At 45.5% G+C, this 16,131-nt stretch overlaps 1 protein-coding gene across 1 annotated transcript; it reads left to right on the top strand.

The window, feature by feature from the left end:
• Window positions 1–6,725: 6,725 nt before the first annotated feature.
• Window positions 6,726–15,460, top strand: LOC118728379 (keratin, type II cytoskeletal 2 oral). The gene is made up of 9 exons (XM_045588017.1): window positions 6,726–7,399; window positions 8,471–8,691; window positions 9,960–10,020; window positions 10,598–10,693; window positions 11,265–11,429; window positions 11,539–11,664; window positions 12,262–12,482; window positions 13,928–13,962; window positions 14,396–15,460. Exons 1-9 carry the CDS (start codon window positions 6,800–6,802, stop codon window positions 14,893–14,895), a joined length of 2,025 nt encoding a protein of 674 aa, XP_045443973.1. The 5' UTR covers window positions 6,726–6,799; the 3' UTR covers window positions 14,896–15,460.
• The last annotated feature ends 671 nt before the right edge of the window (window positions 15,461–16,131 follow it).

Here is a 16,131-nt window from a genome sequence, read left to right as displayed (position 1 = left end):
CATGGTACTGAATGTCTGTTGGTATTCCCATTGGCCCCTGTTAACCTCTTTGTATCATTCACTATATTATATTAAAACTAGTGGCCCAGTGCATGAAATTCATGGACGGGACAGGGGGTGTCCCTCAGCCCAGCCTGCACCCTCTCCAATCTGAGACTTCTCCGGGGATGATGTCTGACTGCTGGTCCAGAACTACTGGCTCCTAACTGCTCACCTGCCTGCCTGATTGCCCCTAACCAACTGCCCCCTGCTCACTCCCAACTGCCCCCCCCCCAACCATCTCACCTGCTTGCCTCCAACTGCTCCCCTGATGGCCTGCTCATCCCAACTGCCTCCCACTGGCCTGATCACCCCCAACTGACCCCCACTGATGGCCTGCCCACCCCCAACTGTGCCCCCTCTGTTGGCCTGCTCATCCCCAACTGGGCACCACACTGGCCTGATCACCCCCAAATACCTCCCTTTCCCCTCCCACCCCCTGCCATTGGCCTAATCACCCACAACTGCCATCCCATCCTGGCCTGATCACCCACAACTGCCCTCCCCTCTTGGCCCCTAACCACCTCCACCCTCGGCCCCGCCACCATGGCTTTGTCCAGAAGAACATCCAGAAGGTCTCCTGGAAGGTCTCCCAGTCTAATTAGCTTATTATTCTTTTATTAGTACAGGTAACTAATAGTCTCAGTGTCTGCTCTCCATACTAGAATGGAAGTGACTGATGTGTCTTCTTCATCTTTGTGTTTCTCAATGTCTAACACATTGCTTGGCACATACTAGACGTTCTGAATATCACTGAGTTAATGAGATATTTGAAAAGGATAGAAAAGACTTCCACGCAATTGCTGCCCTGACATTTAACATAAACCACTAACATTTTTTTTTTTTTTGGTTCTTACTGGGGCAAGTCATGTACTGGACATTTTGCATGTCATTGCATTTAATCCACACAGTCACCATAGGAGACAGGTGGTAATTATCCTCATTTTCCAGATGAGGAAACTGGAGCTAAGAGGCAGGATACCATTAACATGTCTGGCATCAGAAAGGAAGTGGCTGATCTGGGTCTTGAATCCAAATACTGTAACTACTATGTTATGCTGCTGAATAGGGCTGGCTGACTTCTTCTCTGCCTGCTGGATACCCTCTTGTACCAGCTCTGGCACATGGTACTAACAGCTCACTGGGATCTTGAAGAGCCAGAAACCAAACTTGAAGTTCCTATATGAGCAGGAGAGGTTTCTCCAGCTGAGACCCTGTGAAGGTGGGTTGGCCACCATCAACCCCTGAGAGTTCTGGTCTCCAGCGAAGAAGTCAGAGAGATTGATCAGGAAAATAATTTGATAATGGCAGGTGTTTCTCTTTGATGCCAAAGAAGAATTCGTAGGTTTAAACCTCTTTCAGGTTAAAAGATGTGCTTTGAGGCACATCTGTCCACCATATTCTATGGGTGGACCCTTTAAATGTCAAAGTGAACTCTTCATTTTCGGATGATGTGCTTTGATTTGCAGAAGCCCACATAGATAAAAATGATGCATGAGTTTATGACAGGATTTGGAGTTGGTGACTCTCATTAAAACCTCAGCTCAGTCAGCAAAATCGATGTGGGGCAACTTAATAAACCTCACTAAACTTGTCCATATCTGTAAAATGAGAATAAAAGTTTCAACCTTGCACAGTTTCTATAACAATTAGAAATGATACTAATAAACAGCCTAATTCAATGCCTGGTAAATGGCAGGCACTCAATGTCAGCCATTTTTACATATTTTTCACAGATAGGTGAAAGAAGCAAGGATTTGAAGGAGGAAATTATGTTCACTAAATCATAATCCCCATAATTCTGGGAAATATGCAGTAGCTCAATAAATATTTGATTTATTGATGGCTTGCATTACTGACGAGCCTGGAATGGGAAACTGGTGTGTCCAGGCAGAAGAGAATGGCTTTTATGTAACTCTCAATTCAGAAGCTGTGATTCCTTACAATTTTATGCAGAAACCAGACTTCAATGCTGCATTGGCCTTAAACAGGACTACTCCTTAGAATTCTTTCCTCCCCTGCAGTCTCCAAACTGACAGCTTCTAGTAGAGCTTTGTACCTCACATTGCCATTATTATCACAAGGGCTGCTAAGTGTTGATCACTGCACTGTGTAAGGGCTTTCTAACACTACCTCCTGTAGTCCTCTGCTGCCTGATGAGGAGGTTATGCTAATCCCAATTTACAGACCAGAAAACTGAGACCCGAGGGTAAAAACTCTTCCTGGAGGCCATGTAACTGAAAAGTGGAGAGGCTGAGCTTTGAACACTGGCCTTACTCCAAGGACTCTGTGTTTTCCACTCTTCCAAACTGCAAGAAAAGAGGAGGAGGTATTGTCATTTGAGTTCCAGAAAATCCAGCATACTAATAAAAATGGATGAGTCCCCCTTCCTATAGTGCTTCCTGAGGGAAGGTCAATGACTTTTGGAAAGACCCATCAAGATCCATGCCTGGTGAGATGTATACATTGATAGGAGAATTGGTCTTTAGGGACCTTCATTTTCCAGCATCCTAGAGCCCTTCTTTTCTGCATCCGAACATGCAGGCCTCAATCTGCTCTCAGCTTCCTCTGTCTTTCTCACTTGGGGCAAATGCTTTCTCAACAGAGATGAAGCAAGTCTTCTTCTTTTAAAAAATATATTTTATTGACTTTTTTTTATAGAAAAGAAGGGAGAGGGATAGAGTTAGAAACATCGATGAGAGAGAAACATCGACCAACTGCCTTCTGAAAACTTTCTACTGGGTATGTGCCCCAAGCAAGGTACATGCCCTTGACTGGACTCAAACCTGGGACCCTTGAATCTGCAGGCCGATGCTCTATCCACTGAGCCAAACTGGTTAGGATGAAGCAAATCTCTTGACCTTATGCCTTCACAATGACTGCCCTGTCTGCACATTCTTTCCCACTCTGAACATAGTAGTTGGACCAGTGTTTTTCTGAGTATATTCAACTGCATGTTAATAGAGGTCAAGATAGAATGGTTTTATTGTTAAGTTTGTTTGAGAAGCTCTGATTAAATAAAAGTAAATGATTCCTTTTTATAGGTCTTCTCAGGGCATTTAATATGTAAATTAGCTTTATTAAAACCCTAAGAGAAAGCTATAGAATTTTCATTACCCAAATTTATGTGACCACAGAATCTTCTAATCACAGCAATCTTAGGGCATAGAATTCTTCTCTAGACAAGCCCAAGGAGAGAATCTAGTACCAGATAAGGATTAAGGGTGAGTTGAAGAGTATTTTAACCAAGTCTGTAGAGAAGATCAGAATTAGAATAAATTGTTATTGCTAACAACTAAGACTTAGTAACTGAAGGATTTAGCTTACTTTTTAACAATCTTTAGTTATAAAGGGAGTTAGCCTATATTTTTATAGTTCATTTGTTAAAGTTATTTAGTTGTGATATGTTTTTATTTTAACATGATAAAAATAAGAATTTTTAGTCCAGGGACAGCATAACCAATATGATTGTTCATTTTTTTTTGAGAACAGATTAATAATGACCTAGAAAATTGGATCTGCAAATCCACATGCATAAAGGAGCATGTAACTCTCACCCCTTCATCCTTGGCTCCAGATGGAGAGGGATGTCTGCTTACTTTGACCTACAGATAATGGCCACTGACTCATGATACCTCCACTCACACTTACATGACAAGCCACTCTTAAGTATTCTCACTGAAGTGAATACCAGTGAGCAATTAGGTGAGAGGAAATAACTCTGCTTGGTGACAATTGCCCCTATTTTGTAGATGAGGAAGTAGGGACCCAGACCACACAGCCACTTGGCAACCTTCACACAGAACTCAGACTGTTGACAGCAGGCAGACCATTTAGACGCCACTGCTCTAAAAGATCCTGCAGTGAGTAAGAAAAATGCTGCCAAGGATGCTAACTCTGTATATTTCCAGCAGTTTCAGTCAACTGCTAAGAAAACAATCCCAACCGGCTAAATAAGGTGATGCTTTGGCAAACTCAGGAGACATGGATTAGGGGAACCCAACCCAAACCGTGCTTTTGTGATCTGCTCATCACCTCTGTCTGTCCCTCTTCTTCAGCGTATGCTGGGGTGGCAGAGATGAGCCACATGCAGGAGGCTGCCACTGCTGCCTCAGCATTGCAGCCAGGGGAGGGGAGGGGCATCAGAAACACAAATGTTTGTCTTTGTTTGCTTTGGGCTCTCACTTGGGGCTTCAGATGAGTGAGCCTGGCTCAATCTTTTCCCCAGGGAGGGCATTTAATATACTTTTAAAGAAATTTTAAAGATTATGCATAAAGACCTCAATAAGAGAGATTGGTACTCAATTAATGGGTGGAGTAAATGTCTCAAAGAAGAACCCAACCCAGAATCCCTTCTTGGATGGTCTGGATGAGTAGTGTTTTTAAAAAATCCAAACATTTGCTGCTGGAAATTATTTAAATATCAAAAAAATCCTGCAAGTGGAGTAGAATCCTCATTTTACAAGTAAGAAAAGAGTGGCTCAAAGAAGTCAAGACCCTTGTCTAAGGTCATCACAGAACGAGAGGTAGACAAGGGGTATGAACCCAAATCTTTTTACATTCATGATGACAGGGTTTCTGTTAGACCACAGTTACCTTACTCTTGTCTACCTTTTTGTAAAATTTAAAGGACTTTCACATTTATCCTGTGAGGTTCATCACCAACCAGTAAGTAGGAAGGGATTTGACAGGTCAGAACAGACTTGTGTGTTAAATCACAGTCCAAGGTCATCCAACCCAAATCCATCATAGCAGAGGTCTTGCTCTCTACTTTCCCAGCTTGGTTTTCTTACTCTCCACTCACACTCAGCTTCCTTTCCCTACCATCCATTCATGAGTTTCTCAAGGGGGCAAAATTGTTTTGAGAGTAGCTGATGCCAGACATGTTATTACCTTCCCCCATGTCTCCAAATACTGAGCATTGATTTGGTAGATTAATACTCATAACAACCCCACAAAGTACATGCTATTATCATCCCCATTTTATAGTTGAGGAAACCAAGACACATAAAAGTTAAATAACTTGTCCAGGTCAAAGAGCTGGAGTGATGGAACTGACTCTAGACAAGCTGTAGAGCCAAGAATTGAGAATTAGCTAGAGAGTACTTAAAATTGCTTAACTTGGGGTTCTTCAGACCCTGCCCCAGACAGTCTAGAAACCATCCCCAAAAGACAGTGCTTGCTGCTGATCTGATTGGAGTTCTGGAGTATACCAACCACCTATTTCTGGGGAGTATGAAATCATTCTGCTCTACTCCTGTCATACCTCGTGAAGTCCCTATATGTAGATAATCACCTGAGAATTTGCTCTAGCCATGTGTGGCATGGTTGAGTGTGGAAGTGGATTGCATGAGGATAGGGACAGTTGAGCTGTAGTAAGTTAGAGCAGTAATGTGCCAGTGTACCCACTCTACCACCAAGGGTCCTTTACCTCCTCTCTCCTCCCCCAACGTCCCAGCCTTGATGGAATACTCATAGTCTAGACCAGGGGTGCCCAAACTTATCTGGTCATAAGGATTACTTGGAGGGCTTTTTAAAAATATAGACACGCAAGAGATTTTCATTCCATAAGACTGGGGTGGGACCTTGGTCTAGATATTTATTTTCTTAGACACTGGTCATCAGCCAGTTACCACATGTTTGTGTTATGTTTACCCTATGGGAGAAGCTGGAGGTTCAGAATGAGTAGGATTTAGTTTCCTCCTTCAAGAGCTCAGGGCCTAGATGGATACTGACAAATGAACAGATAAGCATACATTAAATCAGGGCCATGGTGGGAAAAGTACAGGGTATGGTGGGAGAACAGGGAGGGGCATATAACTCAGACCAGGTGGTGAAGGGGACAGGAGATCCTAAGGTCACCAGATTTGATACAGCACACACTCTCATCTTAAGATGAGTAGGGTCTTTGAGCTGATTTCATCAGTCAACTAAAGGATGCTCACACTCTCTTCTCTTGCTTCCTGGTCCAGAAATAATCTGCTATTGATCTAGAATGGTGGTGGAGGGGTTTGGTCTGAGACTCCTCACTGTCCATGTCTCCTTCTTTCCAAGCCTCACACTTGTTTGCTTCATATATGGCTCTTACTTTTCTCATCAGTCAGACATTTTTTCTCCACTTTTGTTTCCCATGAGCAACACTTAGCTCAAATGGCAGGCTGGTTTAAACAGATACCCTTGGCTGACATGGGGCTGGAGTACACCCTGTGGTGTACTTTTCATCCCCCCTCCCCCAACCCCAAGCCCTCCTCTGGGTGTTCCTCTGAAGAGGTGGGCACAGATCACAGATGACATGTCACTGGGCAGGGGCATTCTGGCACTGCAGGAAGGCACTCAGCCCACCTGGAAGAGGTTGTCTCCTCCTCTCCCTGTGTCAAGGCTCTTGATTCTCTGCTGTCAACTCATCCTGCTGGACCAGATGCTGTTTGTGTTCCCAAAGACCCTTGAGGAAATCACATGAAGGGAGGGTGGAGAGCTCCTGTCTTTTGTCAACCAAGGCAGGTTTGGGTGATTAAGCTAAGAAAGCAAAGTAATTTTGGTCCAGAGGATTATTTTTGAGGTGTGTTGGGAACTTAGAAATAACTTATTGCCTGGGAGGCAACCAAACCCAAGATGACTCTCAGCTAATTGCTGGCCTCTCCTTCTTCCAAGCCAAACTGCTTGGTATATAAAGGCCAGTCTCCTCTGTTGTCCTCATTCTCTGTCTTCATCCCTCTCTGCTGTTGCTAAGTGATTGTTAGCTCACCTCCAAGCTCTCACTATGAACAAACAAGTCTGCAAGAAATCCTTCAGCGGCATGAGCCAAGGCTTCTCCGGACGCTCTGCTGTGGTCTCCAGCGGCAGCAGCAGGATGAGCTGTGTGGCCCGTTCAAGGGGAGCCAGTGGAGGAGCCTGTGGGGTCCAGAGCGGGGCAGGTGGTTTTGGCAGTCACAGCCTCTACAACCTGGGTGGCAACAAGAGCATCTCCATCAGTGTGGCTGGTGGTTCCCGGACTGGTGGCTTTGGGGGAGGGCGTAGCGGCTGTGGCAGTGGCTTTGGAAGTGGCTATGGAGGTGGCTTTGGTGGTGGCAGAGGAATGGGAGGAGGCTTTGGAGGGGCTGGTGGCTTTGGAGGGGCTGGTGGCTTTGGAGGGGCTGGTGGCTTTGGAGGAGCTGGTGGTTTTGGTGGAGCTGGTAGCTTTGGTGGGCCTGGTGGCTTTGGCCCTGGTGGCTTTCCTGGGGGAATCCAGGAAGTGACCATCAACCAGAGCCTTCTGCAGCCCCTCAATGTGGAGATTGACCCTCAGATTGGGCAGGTGAAGGCCCAGGAGCGGGAGCAGATCAAGACCCTCAACAACAAGTTTGCCTCCTTTATTGACAAGGTGAGGGAAAAGCCCTGGGATGTGATAGAGGGTTTGGGCCACCCAAGGTGTTGGTTTAGAAAGATGCAGTGGGATCTGCCTGGCTTAAAGACAGGGGTGTGGCTTCTTGTCATGGTTCTCTTTGGTCCCTACAACACTCAGTGAGCCTACCTCTCTTACTCTTTGGGGTTTCCCAGGCATGAAATGCAGTAGGATTCTGGCTCCTGATTTACTTTAGGGCTAGAACCAGAAAAAATGAGGTGAGGGTCCAGATTTGCTTTTAGTTTTTGTTAAGAACAGGGCATTAACTATGACAGTATAATAGCTAATTTTCAGTTACTCTTAAAAAGCAATTGTGAAAATCTAAACTGGCTGGTAATTAAGCTTGCACTAGTAAAAATCTTGGTACTTTCAAGATAATATTGGCAACTGACTTACCTTCTCCATGATGCTGTGCTTTAACTGCTATTAAATTGAAAGGTTCATGCTGGGACAGGGGAGGGTGTGCTTGGTTTGGAGGATGAACCTGGGAGTGGAAGTTAAACCTAGATTACCTGTAAATCTAAAGAAAAATCTAAAATGACCTGAGAAAAGTTAGACCTCACTGACTGTTTTCTCTGCCTGTATTGAAGTGAATAAGTTTTTAATAATAAATAACTTTATTTATACTGCCTTCCTTTAGTTGTATTCTGAAGGATCTCAATAAACTAGAGAAGTGCTTGGTTTGACTCTTAACTTTGTCTCTTAGTAGCCACATCACTTTGGGCAACCTAGTTAAGCTTTTTGAGTCTCAGGTTCCTTATCTACAAAATGGGGATAATGCTATCTCCTTTATAGGAAGTTATGAGGATGAAATGAGACAATATATGTGAAAATAGGTAGAGAGTAAGCACTTAATATTCTAGCTCTCCCTTTTCTAGATCTTCATCTTTCCCAAATTCCAAAAAACAAAAAACAAAAAAACAACAACCCCCAAAACAAACTAAAACAAAAAACCCAATAATCAAAGCAACAACAAAAACCCAGAAACTATTGCATCTAAAAAAAAAAAAACTGGGTCCATGCTCCATATTTCTACCCTTTTGGATGCAGGTGCGGTTCCTGGAACAGCAGAACAAGGTCTTGGAAACCAAATGGAATCTGCTCCAGCAGCAGACCACGGGCTCCGGCTCGGGTCCCAACAACCTGGAGCCTTTCTTCGAATCCTACATCAGCTTCCTGCGCAGGCAGCTGGACTTGGTTCTGGGGGAGAGGGGAAACTTGGAGGGAGAGATGAAGAACATGCAGGTCCTGGTGGAAGACTTCAAAAAGAGGTGAGGGCCCCAACTGGGAGCTTTCCTCTTCTGGAGGATTAGCAGGGAGGCCTGGCCCCACTTTGGGAGTTTAACTGTTCCTGACTGCACCTCAGTCAACACCTTGGATAGTTAATTGAGGGAAGCATGACCAAACATAGGAGGGTGAGAAGGTGGGGACTGAGGCTTCTAGGAGGTTAATTATGACATATTTTTCAGTCTCAAGGCAGGCCCCTTCCTATACCAGCCTAGATGTGCAGGAGAGCCTCCCAGAGTTTGAAGCTCTTTAGGATAGAGAGCACTACACACTTAACTGTACATAGGAATCCCCTTGGAAGTTTGTAAAAATGCACATTCCTGTGCTCTGGTTCTAGACATCCAAAATCAGTGGGTATGGGCAGGTCCCAGAAGTCTGAGTGCCCCACAGGTCCCAGGGATTCTGGGAAGTTAGTCCAGGCTCACTGTGGAAGGCACTTTCAGTGTGTCCAGTCCACCCCCCATTTCTGCAGGCAAACAGGGCCTCTCATAGATATCCTTGGGGGTCAGGACCATGGGGGTGGACCCACCTGCTTAGGGTAAGCCCAAGTCCAATTCAACTGCACAGACTTGGTGGGTACCCGTCTGTGACAGGCTGTGTGCTGGGCTCGGGGTGTCCAGTGGCAACTCATATTCTCGTCACCCAGAAACCTCTTTCCTCCCGGAATCATTCCAGCCTTTAATCTTCATGAAAGCCAAACTCTTGGCAAGAGATTTTTCACAGGCACAAAGCTGGTAACTTTGATGCATTCAGAAGACATGAGTTCATTGTTATCCCTAATTCCTATAAGAAACAACACTAATTAATGAAAAGGGAAACAGAAACACCCGCTCTTAGTAAATACCTCTCTAGGCCTCACACGCGCATTGTGCTTTTTGTGATGCCTGTCAGAGCCTCAAGTACTGGCTCCTTGAAATCTCCCTCCAACCCGCCTGTCCACACTTCAGCCTGTCACCCAGACTTGGAGGAGGGCAAGGCAGAGGCCAGAGCTCTGAGAGGCCTCTAGACTGAATTGGCTATATAAATTTGGGGGTTCAGCACAAAATGAAAATGCAGGGCCCTTGCTAAAATATTATTAAGAATTTAAAGATGGTGCCAGCAGAGCATTAAACCAAGTGTGAGCCCAGGGCCTCATGTAGCTGGTCTCATCTCTGAGTGAGGAGGTTCCACATAAATGTTAGAGATACTTGTCTTTTTTATTTTTTAACTTCTGAAATGTCACTGTCTAAGTGTGTGCCTCTTTCCATTCCAGGTATGAAGATGAGATCAATAAACGCACTGCGGCAGAGAATGAGTTTGTGGGACTCAAGAAGGTAAGTGAGTTGGGGCAGGCAGGCCGAGGCTCCCTTTCTGGGTACTGCCACCACGGGGAGAGGAGAGCCAGCTCTGGGAATGGCAACCCTACGCCTTATGTGAGGCTTACATTTTTCCTTACATTTTTGGAAATAAGCTGATTAGTAATGCCAAATAATAATGAACAGTTTTTGGATAGAATTAATCAAGGTTTTCAGCCCACATATGTACTTGGATGCTATTAAAAGTAACAATCCAAAAATACTTGTCGCTTGTTTAAATCAGTTATCATACAGATGGAATAGTGAGAAGAATACCTTTATTTCAATTTAGGAAGATGGTTTTTCTACCCTTATCCCATGCCTGGCTGATGTGGTTTATAGTTTGTTATAGCATTGGGATTTGACTGGTCAAAGCAATTTAAAGGAAGAATACTACCGTTTCTTTTCCTTTTTAAAGGGGGAGGGTGAGAATTCACAATTAGGAGGAGTGGTGGGTGAGGGACAAAGAGGAGAGATAAAGACTTAGGAGAGAGCTGTGGGAGGTACGGGAGCAGAGGTCTGCTTTTGCTTTCTGACCTCCTTCCCTCTGCCCCAGGATGTGGATGGGGCCTACATGAACAAGGTGGAGCTGCAGGCCAAGGTCGACAGCCTGACAGATGAGCTCAACTTCTTGAGGACCCTCTATGAGATGGTGAATCCTTGGTTTGCCAAACTCCACAGCCTTCCTGCCTGCATCTTCCCAAACATGCTTCTCAAGTGTAACTTTAGGGGACAGTAAAGTGGCAGAACACAAACAAAAGCAGTGTCAGGGCTCAGAACTTAGCTCTGTCCTACCCAGGAAATGCTAACTTAGCTCCCCAGCCTGCATAGACCTGGCCCAAAGGGCCAAGGTTCCTCTCTGTCAGCTTTAGTTTCCCATTTTGCTCTACATCTTCTCTCTGACTCCTATATAAGTATCACAGCTAGCTCCTTCAGAACACTCTTCCCTGTTGCAGTCCCATAGAAACCCACACAGAATTCTGCTGACTGATACTTTCAGGCTGACCTAATTATATTTGTGTATTTCCTTTTCCTCTAGCATTGTTGTCTGGCATCCTTTCATCTATAACCAGGCCTAAAATGCAAGCTTATTACTATTCTAACTGTCCCACTCTTGGCCCAATTGTTGAGATATCCCTGCTGATCAAAATTCTTGAACTTTTTCATTTCCAACATTCCTTGGGGCCAGGGTTAGTGAAGATGACAATCCATCTTCTCCACAGGAGCTGTCACAGATGCAGAGTCATGTGAGTGACACATCTGTGGTCCTGTCCATGGACAACAACCGCTGCCTGGACCTGGACAGCATCATCGCTGAGGTCAAGGCCCAGTATGAGGAGATAGCCCAGAGGAGCAAGGCCGAGGCTGAGGCCCTGTACCAGACCAAGGTGGGAGCCCTCCCCCTATTTCCACACTCTAGTTTTAGGTCCTGATAACCTTCATCAAGAATGCTTCCACACTTTGCAAAAACATGTTGGTTGGTTTCTCCTCTGTCAGCTTGGAGAGCTGCAGACCACAGCTGGCAGACACGGGGATGACCTGAAGAGCACCAAGAGTGAGATCATGGAGCTCAACAGAATGATCCAGAGGCTGCGGGCTGAGATTGAAAATGTCAAGAAACAGGTGGGTCTGGGATTACTGGATATCCTGGAGATCTTCTGGGCCATGGGGAGAAGGAGAATCAACAACTGTGCCTCTTCCACATGCTTTCTCTGCCCTTTCATGGTGTCACATGTGGAATAGCACCAACCCTGGGACATTCTGTTTCTCCAGATGTTCCTCCTAAAGGCTGGGCTTCCTGATGGTCCCTAAGAAGAAAGAGATGGTTTCCCATTCTGGTTTTACAAATCTTGCATTAAACACTCAGCTCTCAGTAGAATCTGCTCTCCATGACTATTTGTCACATAACCTTGATGGCTAATTTGTATCACTAAAATGAAATGTTTAGGCAAGGGAGTTTTTAAACAGCCTTACCAAAAGAGCCACCCATCAGACTACTATGACCTTTGCCAACAAATCAGTGTTTCTTTTCTTGATGAGACATGAGTCAATTTCAATGGGCCAGAGATGAATGAATCACTTGCAAAACTGACTTCTGTTTTCTGAGCATGCTCCAACAAAGGGATGCTAGATGGCAAAGAGACCTCCTCTCAGGGAAGTTCAGGTGTTTGTTTCCTGGTCATTATTCTATGATAATTGATCTATTTTCCTCTGGCTCAGCATGCCAACCTTCAGGCAGCCATTGCTGAAGCTGAGCAGCGTGGGGAAATGGCCCTCAAAGACGCCAGTGCTAAGCTTGAAGGCTTAAAGGCTGCCCTACAGAAGGCCAAGGATGACATGGCCCATCTGTTGCGTGAATACCAGGAGTTGATGAATGTCAAGCTGGCCCTGGATGTGGAGATCGCCACCTACCGCAAGTTGCTGGAGGGCGAGGAGTGCAGGTGAGGGGTGGTGAGGTCAGCATTCTCCAGATATAATTTTAGAGTGATGTTTGATAATGAAGAAAGAAGAAAAGATGATATGGAGAGGACAACCCAGACAAAGGGTAAGGAATCTGAATGACATCATTTAGCATTCAACCACCATTTTTGTTTTTTGTTTTTGTTTTTTTGTTAATCAACATCATCCAACTCTTCAACTTACCATGAACATCAATATTGTATTACATCCTTTGTTGATCCTTATTATGTGCTATGTGTAAGAAAAAGTGCTTTGAGAGACTATAAAATAGTTATAGCGGCTATCTGGTGGAACTTCCTGAGATGATCAAAATGCTTTCTATCTGTGCTGTATAATAGAATAGCCATTCACCTTTTGAGCACTTGAAATATGGCTAGTCCAACTGAGGAACTTATTTTCACATCTGATTTAATTTTAATAACTTTAAATATTTTTATGTGGCTAATGGTTAAAATATGACAGCTCAGAATAGACAGTTCTGCAAGCACCAACTCCTGATCCTGATTCCACATAAGGAGGTGGCTGATATATATACATACTCTGGAAACTAACTCAATATCAAGCAGCAGGTAGGGCTTAGTGAATAGATATCAAATGCCAAAAGTGTGTTAAGAATTGAGAGATCTTTCTGTTGACTAGATGCTCTAGGCAGTTCATGTCCCTGGGCAGCTCCCAATCTGTTGGAGAAAAGCAAAATGCAAGTGTGAGAAGAAAACATAAGGATTTCTTATGAGTCCCTATGGAGAGGAGTGGGAGTGAAGATGGAGCTGTGTACTGGGAGTTGTGCAATGAGGAGGGAGTGGTCGACACCAGTGGGGCTCACATTGGCAAGGTGTGTGGACATATTCCATGTCTACTCAGATACATGGACATGCCTACTCCACAAACAAGAACAAGGCACAGGGAGACAAACAGTGGGCACAGGGAGACAAGCAGTGTGCACAGGGTATTTTTAAATTCATGTGTTGTGTCAGCTCCTCTCACATTTTATTCACCTTGAACAACCATTATCATCACCACCACAGGAAGGCTCATTGAGGAAGCTCTCCTGGAAGAGGAAAGTCAGAAATAAAAAAATCCAGGGCTGGGTGGAGAAGGAGGGCAAGGTGGGAAGAAGGTCCAGCAGGGGAGGTGAGGTGAGAATGAGCTAATCAAGTGGGAACAGATAATCTTGGGAACTAAGGGAAAGAAGATGAGACCTGGAGGGTAGCTGGTGGAGTTTCTGGACATCTCAACCCCTGAAACAGCCCCATTTCCTGGGGAGATTTGGTCATAGAAACAAGCTTGGAATAACCTTTCTACCCCTGTGAACTTGACCCCTAGTTCGGCAAATGAAAGTACCTGGCTCCCAAAGTTATGAACCCTCAGCAGTGTGGCTAATGGCTCATTGCAGAAATAATCCACCTCTCCTTATTTCCTTTTTTAGGATGTCTGGAGAGTGTCAGAGTGCTGTGAGCATTTGTAAGTAACCCTTCAAAAACTTTCTCCTGGGTTGTAGAAAGAGGAATTAGAAACATTCTCCCTGAGCTTCAGGCAAGAGAACCTGACCCATTAAAGAAGGCCAGGTCACCAAATGGTGCCTCAGGTCTCAGGCCATGGCCACACACACTTAACTTAGTGTAAACTGGCACACCCTTGAGGTCTTGGGGAGTTCCTCAGGTTGGAAAGCCAGAAATTTCTGTGGATACTGCTGGCTCTTGCTTTTGGAAAAGGGCACTAAAGGGCCAGCCTCTCCCTCCCTCCCTCCCTCTGTCCCTTCCTCCATCCCTTCCTCCCTTTCTCAACTAACTGAGGCCCCAGAGAAGTTGGGTATCTTTCACCTACAGCCAAGTAGGGTGGAGCTGGGATGTATGCCTTGCCCATTAGCTTGAATTGAGTGCCTGTTCTCCTATAGCGGTGGTCAGCAATGTCACCAGCAAAAGCGGCAGCTCTGGTGGAAGCCATGGAGGCTTTGGAGGGTTCAGTGGCAGCAGCAGTGGTGGCTACAGAGGCAACAGCAGCAGCAGAGGCAGCAGTGGTGGCCACAGAGGAATAAGCGGTGGAAACAGCAGTGGCTATGGTGGCGCTAGTGGCGGCAGCACCGGGGGGTTCCAGAGCAGTGGCACTGAGAGCTACCAGAGTGGCAGTGGCACCAGCACCAGAGGCTACCAGAGCGGCACCAGCACCAGAGGCTACCAGAGTGGCAGTGGCACCAGCACCGGAGGTTACCAGAGCGGCAGCGCTGGGAGCAGGCTCAGCAGTGGAGGCAGCAGCTCTGTGAGCCAGAGTGAAATTGGCTCCAGCTCTGGTGGTATACAGACCACTGGAGGCAGTGGCTACAAGTCTGGCGGTGGAGGCAGCACCAATATCCGCTTCTCTCAGACCCCCAGTTCAAGCCAACAGAGCTCCAAGTGATCTTCCAGGGCCAAATCTCCATGCACACCTGCTTCCCTCTCAGCCTGCAACAGCACTCCCACTCTCTGGTTAGCATCAACAAATGCAAACCTTAACCTTGCTTTTCCCCAAATTCCCTGGAGAAGGGGCTGAACTTCTTTTTGGCTTCTGCATCCTGAAGACATCTCCCAGGCCAGGGAAGGCCAGATGCTAGTCTGAGATGTTGATGTCCCAAATGTGATCCTGTAATTGCCCCTGACTTTGGACAGCTACACTTGAGCTAAAACCAGTGTGGACCTTCCCAGCCTGGCCTATTCCCACTCTGGCCTATTCCCACTCTGGCCCATCTCCCTTTCTCCCTTTCTCCCTGGGGGTTAATGGTCTGAACTTGACATGTTTCAGACTTTTCTGAGGAGGGCTAGAGGGTGGATGATCAAGATCTCTGGACTGTTGGTTCACAGGGTGCCTTCTCCACATCTGGGCATCATATCTTGACTTACCTCTGTCTCCTTAATTCCCTTAGCTGTGGGTCCTCTGGTGATGATTATGTCGAATTTCTTTTCTCAATAAACTGCACTGTATTTCACATTTTGGTGCTTTACTTTCATTCAAGGAGTCACAGAATAAACAAGAGTGGAGGGAAATCAGGTGTGGATGGTGGTCACTGAAAAGGACACCAAATTGTCTTGGCTTCTCCTTTACGCATTTGGTTGGGCTTCTTGTGATAGGTCTGCCCAAGAGTATTCATGTTGTGTAAGTGGGGACATCCCCTCCCCACTCCCAAAGAGAGCTTCTAGTCCATCCTTATGTCTCTGGGAAGGCCCTATGATCTAGCCTTGGAAGAATAGGATTTTGTAGATTATTAAGAGAACAGATTCCACTGGAACTTTGGCTTCTTTGCTCCACTCCTATGCCAGCCAGACACAGAACAAATTTTCTTTCAGTAAATACAGCTCCTGGAATTTGAAGGGGTCAATATATAACACCCTCTTTCCCTGACCAGGTTCTAAGGCAATTAAAAAAGACAAAGGAATGAACAAATGAACAATACTGCCTTTATTATCAACAAAGTAGGTATGAGAGAATGTGGCTTATACTTTGGTGAGTCTTCCCTATGGGGTCAGACCCCTCATGATAGATAAGAGAGCAGAACATAAACTTGTTGTGGACAGCCAGACCCTAAGAGATGGAGGGGCAGAGCAATGCATGCCCAGTTCTTTCTTCCAAACTCATTCATCAGGGAAGAGACAGTAGGAG

Source organism: Pipistrellus kuhlii, unplaced genomic scaffold (assembly GCF_014108245.1).
Source record: "Pipistrellus kuhlii isolate mPipKuh1 unplaced genomic scaffold, mPipKuh1.p scaffold_m20_p_3, whole genome shotgun sequence".
NCBI classification, from domain to species: Eukaryota; Metazoa; Chordata; class Mammalia; order Chiroptera; family Vespertilionidae; genus Pipistrellus; species Pipistrellus kuhlii.
Note: the sequence above shows the minus strand (reverse complement) of the source record. Positions and strands in the feature narration are given on the sequence as shown.